General features: G+C 42.6%; 1 protein-coding gene across 1 annotated transcript; it reads left to right on the forward strand.

The window, feature by feature from the left end:
* Nucleotides 1-249: 249 nt before the first annotated feature.
* LOC115092556 lies at nt 250-5,701 on the forward strand. The gene is made up of 2 exons (XM_029603527.1): nt 250-427; nt 4,754-5,701. Exons 1-2 carry the CDS (start codon nt 322-324, stop codon nt 5,281-5,283), a joined length of 636 nt encoding a protein of 211 aa, XP_029459387.1. The 5' UTR covers nt 250-321; the 3' UTR covers nt 5,284-5,701.
* Nucleotides 5,702-6,834: the final 1,133 nt, after the last annotated feature.

Here is a 6,834-nt window from a genome sequence, read left to right on the forward strand (position 1 = left end):
TTCTGATTGATACTGAGCCAAAGAATAAAACCTGGGCACTTTTCTTTCCTTAACCTGGGTGTTATGGAAGTCTGAGTAGGGTAGGGTTATGTTATATTTGAAAGCAATTTGACATTTTTCTTGAATGCGTTCAAACGCTTTTCTTTTCACCCTGGCCAGCATGACTTGGAAGGCAGCGTTCACCTGCAGCCTGGCCTAACCCAAATCACCTGGGGACACCTGACAGGCCTAGGCCTATTAGTTTCCTGGAACGGCCAAGGCTGAGCCTCATATGGCTGCTGTGCCCGTAAGAAAGGGAGAGTGGGCCAGCAGGAGCCTTCAATGGTTACTGTTTTAATAGCATTCCAGTTGTTAAACAGTAAACGTGGAGTGTGGAAAGCTGAGCAATACTGGAGCAGGACAGAGATAATGCAGCTGAGTATGAAAGGTAATGTGTTTGAAATCACCCTGCTGTGATGCAGGAACAGTGCAATGCTGATCTTGCTTAGTTCGGGGCAAGTTGCCCTAAGGGGTAGTTACACAGGCTCTGAAATGGCACAGGATTTGTGGCCTTGGTAGGATTGCCTAGCTCTAGATTCAGGTCTTGGGTGGGGAATCTAACTCATCTACTCTGGTTTTTTTTCCCCCACAAGTTAAACACAATAGATGGGGCTGAAAATTAGGGTAAGTTTTAAACTTGTCAAGGCTTCAGCCTATTTGTGTGTCTTTTTGTCTACATTCATAAAACTTTGCAAGAACAATACAAAAGATTTCTGAAGTGAGTGCATCTTATAACTGCTCAGCTCATGCTTGGCTCAGAAAGGATGGGGCATTCTGACTGAAAATGTTGCTGGAGTTAAATATCAAGGGGAAAGAGGTTTGTAGAGGGATGTGATTTGCCTAAGGATTGTGGGGGCAGGGAGAGAGCACCTTTTAAACAAACAGCTGAGAGGCTGACGAAGAGTGAAGCTAAAATCATAAAAATTGCCACTGATTTCTATATGACTTCCCCCAGCCTCTTGTATTTTTTTTCTATAAATCTGTGAATAAAGCAGAGTAGCCCTCTCGGTCTGTGGGACCCAAATGCTGCCTCTGGGCCATGAGCTGTGCCCAGTTCTTTCTCACCTTTTGGCTAACACTGAGAATGGTGCAAAGTGTTTGTTTATATTTGAGAGCAGGGTTGTCCTGTTTCTGCATGGATGGAGGTAAGAGGAAGGTGGGGAGAGAGAGCCATGAGCTCCCCCCTGCTGGGACAGAACACGTGGTTTCCCTGTCATGGATCATGTAGGATGACTCCCTGCTGACAGATGCATGGGAAGTTAGGACAGAGAGCATTTGAAATGTAATATTTAAAAGTGTGATGTGTAATTAAATGTTTATAAGGATTCTGGGGAGGGAGGAAGCTGCTGATCATGATCATGAGTTTATTATTTATTTAGAAAATGTATATATCACTTATCTAAAAATCTAAGTGGCGCACAAGCATAAAACCAATAAACCCAAAATCTCAGGGGGAGGGCAGGAGATGGCTTATGGGCCTGTGGCCCAGATATTTTAGGTACCTAGCCATGCCTGTGCAGATTAGTTAGACCTTTCTATGGAGCAAGTCTAAAGTTAGCTGGATAAACTTCTCTGGCTCATGCTAAGATTAGCTGGGTATAGTCTGTGGTGTGGCCGTGCTGCTGAATATCCCAGCCATGTTAGCCGGCTATGCTTATCTGGCTGGATAGCAGCTGAATGTGGCCCTCGCAGTCTTTCTCCTAACGGCTAGTCTTTCCATAAAGCACTTGTTTTCTGAACTCTCTCTGGAGACCCAGAACAACCTTCCTGGCCTCTGGAACCTCTCTCAGGCGCATCTTGCTCAAAAGGATATTGCTTCTTCGGGCCCTGTTTCTGTGGAGAGACAGACCCAGCAAGTGTCCTCCGTGAGGAGAGAGGCCTTCTCCCTCGGTCCTGTGCTAAAGCTGATGGGCAACTTCCCCTATGTCAGGAGTCTTGTTAGAACATAAGAAAATGCCATACTGGGTCAGACCAAGGGTCCATCAAGCCCAGCATCCTGTTTCCAACAGTGGCCAATCCAGGCCATAAGAACCTGGCAAGTACCCAAAAACTAAGTCTATTCCATTTAACCATTGCTAATGGCAGTGGCTATTCTCTAAGTGAACTTAATAGCAGGTAATGGACTTCTCCTCCAAGAACTTATCCAATCCTTTTTTAAACACAGCTATACTAACTGCACGAACCACATTCTCTGGCAACAAATTCCAGAGTTTAATTGTGCGTTGAGTAAAAAAGAACTTTCTCCGATTAGTTTTAAATGTGCCCCATGCTAACTTCATGGAGTGTCCCCTAGTCCTCCTACTATCCGAAAGAGTAAATAACCGATTCACATCTACCCGTTCTAGACCTCTCATGATTTTAAACACCTCTATCATATCCCCCCTCAGTCGTCTCTTCTCCAAGCTGAAAAGTCCTAACCTCTTTAGTCTTTCCTCATAGGGGAGTTGTTCCATTCCCCTTATCATTTTGGTAGCCCTTCTCTGTACCTTCTCCATCGCAATTATATCTTTTTTGAGATGCGGCGACCAGAATTGTACACAGTATTCAAGGTGCGGTCTCACCATGGAGCGATACAGAGGCATTATGACATTTTCCGTTTTATTCATCATTCCTTTTCTAATAATTCCCAACATTCTGTTTGCTTTTTTGACTGCCGCAGCACACTGAACCGACGATTTCAATGTGTTATCCACTATGACACCTAGATCTCTTTCTTGGGTTGTAGCACCTAATATGGAACCCAACATTGTGTAATTATAGCATGGGTTATTTTTCCCTATATGCATCACCTTGCACTTATCCACATTAAATTTCATCTGCCATTTGGATGCCCAATTTTCCAGTCTCACAAGGTCTTCCTGCAATTTATCACAATCTGCTTGTGATTTAACTACTCTACACAATTTTGTGTCATCTGCAAATTTGATTATCTCACTCGTCGTATTTCTTTCCAGATCATTTATAAATATATTGAACAGTAAGGGTCCCAATACAGATCCCTGAGGCACTCCACTGTCCACTCCCTTCCACTGAGAAAATTGTCCATTTAATCCTACTCTCTGTTTCCTGTCTTTTAGCCAGTTTGCAATCCACGAAAGGACATCGCCACCTATCCCATGACTTTTTACTTTTCCTAGAAGCCTCTCATGAGGAACTTTGTCAAACGCCTTCTGAAAATCCAAGTATACTATATCTACCGGAGAGGTAGGACCACACTAACACACCCAGGCCAACGCAATATCGGCGCACATTAAACGGGCGTTCCTAACTGAGCATCCATGCCCTTAACATGCGCCGGTCCATCTATCCCAGGTGCCCGATTTTTAATATTTAAATTGGATTGTGTGGTAAAAAGGAGCTGCTAGGGGAAACTGTGCGCCCCTAGCGCCTCCTCAGCAGTGGACACCCAGGAGAGGTGGCTGTCAGCCGGTTAGGAAAATGGACGCTCAGTTCTTGTGCGTCCCTTTTTCTAACCTGACCACCAGCAAAATTTTTTTTTTTAATTCTCCTATTTTGGTTCCTCTGACTTAATATTGTTCCAATATTAAGTCAGAGGAACTGGAAAAAAAAAACGGAAAAGAAAAGCAGTATTTTCTGCTTTTTCTGTAACTTTTTTGGGCTCCTCAGGAATTTAATGCAGCATCTCCTGCCCACTTTATACCACATTTATACCACTGTAAGTGGGGGTAGTTTTACATACACAGTCAGAGGTACGAACAGCAAAGTTGACATCTGAAGATTTTGTCATTTGGAGTGATGAAAGGTTAAAAAAAAAAAGAGTTGATTTGTATACTGTACTCTCTACTTGAAGATTTGTAAATTATATTCTGTGTGTGAATCCCATCCCCTGCTGACTTAAACATGAGCCAGGGAGCGGCTCTTTTTAATGTGCTGAAAGTCCACCCATTATTTTTGTAGCCACAGAAGGTGATTTTCAGGTCCACCACTTTATCCGGGCTAACGGCTTTGAAGATTATCTTCGTGTATAAAAAAAAAAAAAAGAAACATAAGATCTACTCTTTGTAAGCTGTGACAAGTAAAAGATTAAGCCCCTCAAGCAAATGACCATCGAAACTAATTCATGTTGGGGTTTGGTTCATTATACACTGTGCCAAATAAGTACTTTTCAATTCATATAGGCTCATGCAAACACAAATGACTTGTGAACTTGGAGGGATATACAAGCTAATCATTCACTTAATTTGAGATGGGTATGAAATTGTCTAATTTTTTTTTTATTTTAAATTTTTCTAAAAAATAATAAAGTAGATTTAAGCTAAGGAGCAGTCTTGTTGTTCAAGAGCTGTCTCAGTGTTGGTCCTACAAACTAAGGGGTAGATTTTAATACATGTACGCGCTTCCTGGCGTGTGCACATGGACGCACCAATTTTATAATGTGCGCGCATGTTATAAAATCATATGGCCACGCGCACAAGGTGGGGGGGACTTTTATAAACTCCTCACAGCAACACAATTCGGGCTTCCCCAGTTCCCTTACGTGCGCCGGGTGAATTTTCAAACTGGTCCGGCCACGCTCATAAACCCTGGGATTTATGCGCGCAGGTGTTTTAAAATCTGCCCTAAAATCATTAAACTAATTATAGTTATAGTATTGTGAAATATATGACCAGGTGACCTTATTTCATTATTGTGAAACTAAAACCTCCCGTGCTGCTTTCCTCCTGTATCACTGATTTTCCATCTTTGCTTCCAGCCTCTGCATCCTCTGCCAGGAAGCTGATGCTAATGGAGGCCTTAAACACAACTGTGTTGAGCCCTGCTCCGAGCTGCTTCCACCAGAAAGCTTCTGCAAGGCTTACAAATCAGACGAGCCCCAAGACCCCAGCACAGATCTCTCTGGGCGACGGGCTGTATATCTTTGGCTTGATCGGTGTATTCATTATCTTGAAGACCCTGTTAACCATTAACACCATGCTAGAAAATCAAGCAGATGAAAGCGACCACACCGCCTTCCAGAGCAAGAGAAAGGAGCAGAACATTGCCTTGGTCCACGGCATAGCAAAAGCGGTGCAGAGAGTAGAGAGCAGCACCATCCTAGATGTCAGCCACTTGCCATCCTGTCAGACATTCAGCAGCTCCTCTACTTTTGTACCTCTGCATGAAGGGAAGAGTTCTACTCTCTTTCTCTCCCCCTGGACCAAGAAAAGCCAAGCAAAGGGGGCCTGGGAGATTACCTCTGCAGCCCAGACGGCAGTTTCACCAAAACCCTCTTCTGGCTCTTAAAACAAGACATCTGTGTTCTGCAAAGGGCATGGTGTTTCTGTCAACAGAGGCAATTACCACCAAAGTTGCACAGTCACAGCTGAAATATTTTTATTGTTTTTTTAATGGTTTTGTCAGGGGAGGGAGAAAGCATGATTAGTTTGGGGGATGGCAGGAAGATGGGAATCTAGTTGTGTGTGTTTGTTGTTTTTAAAGTGTACAACTGTGCTGTACCATATGTAGTGTGGCACACTAAACACATCTTCAGAACATATTTGTGACCCCTGCTGCTAACACGTTCACAGTGTGTGTCAACTTGTCCTGATCTATGCAGTGCATGTTAAACGGTGATGGAGTCTACATGATAACGAATTGTTTGCAAACTGTTTCTATTCTCAAGACTGTATTTCTCTCAATAAAGGACCTATATTTAAATAGAATAATTGCTTTACCTATCTGATGTGTCTAAGGTGCTTTCGAGACCTGCGCCTCTGTTACTTATTACTCTGTTATAAATCCTGACCTTTCTTCACTTGAGAAGGTAGTAAAGTTGGCCATGCTGGGTTATGAAATTGGAAATCTCGGGTCTGTGCAGACTGATACCTTACACAGCGGAGTGCTCAGCCTGGCTCTATATGCGGCATCATTGCTCGGACATTCTACATTTATAGCTTGAACGTAGGGTCTGTCCTGTCCACTGCAACAAAAAGGAAAGGAGGAGACACTAGTTCTATCTGTTCCCTAATTGTATTTGCTCCTTGTATATTCTGCTCCCAATGGTAGATAGCACCAGGCCTGTGGAGGTCTCCTGTTGTCTGACAGATTCAGCTTTCTGCTGAAATGAAGCAATTACTTTCTAACTCTTCCTCCTATAGTAGGATCAAACAAAGCCACAGGTGCAAGAGGCAGGGTTGGCTGTTCTTAAAGCGCAATCTTTGGATTTCCCCCTTACTTTCAAGCTATTTTGTCACCTTTTGCAAACGTATCTCTGAAGCAGGGAGCAATGGTTTCAAAACTTACATGCAACCACATCTTTGAATATTTTGAATATTTTAAGGCAAGAATAGAACTGTATAATTGAACAGCAATTAGTTTGGTTTCCAAATTCTTTGCTTTTGTTAACGTCACTTGATACAAGCACCAGACTTCTTTCAGTGACATTCCTATAGACGCCTCGCTTGTACTCCCCATTAGCTGAATATTTTTTTTTTGTTTTAAGTCGTCTTGCACTAGTCTCTTCCTATGAACTGAAACAAATCACAAAAGCGCCATATTTGTACTATCCACCTAGAGAGGAAGTTCATAAAAAAAACAGTCTCAGAGAATTTCTATTGAAGCTGTATTTTTTGGTACTGGTATGCTGTCTGTTATATTTGTTTGTTTTGTGTTATGGATGAATATTGTGGCCTTGAGTGAGGACTGGCTGTATTTCTCATTCTCTGTGCTTTTGAATAAAATTGATTTACAAAAAAAAAAAGTCAGCCCTTCAATGGATGTCATCACAGACATCGCTGGTAAACTAAATGGACGATTTACTTGTCCATGCACTGCCTAGTTCAGATGTAGAATTTC

This window comes from Rhinatrema bivittatum, chromosome 5 (assembly GCF_901001135.1).
Source record: "Rhinatrema bivittatum chromosome 5, aRhiBiv1.1, whole genome shotgun sequence".
NCBI classification, from domain to species: domain Eukaryota; kingdom Metazoa; phylum Chordata; class Amphibia; order Gymnophiona; family Rhinatrematidae; genus Rhinatrema; species Rhinatrema bivittatum.

Bases quoted from the DNA above. Each gene is read 5' to 3' on its own strand.
- LOC115092556 (XM_029603527.1), top strand. From the start codon at position 322: ATGGTTACTGTTTTAATAGCATTCCAGTTGTTAAACAGTAAACGTGGA. The intron at 428-4,753 runs GTAATGTGTTTG...CTTTGCTTCCAG, and splicing joins AATGCAGCTGAGTATGAAAG to CCTCTGCATCCTCTGCCAGG.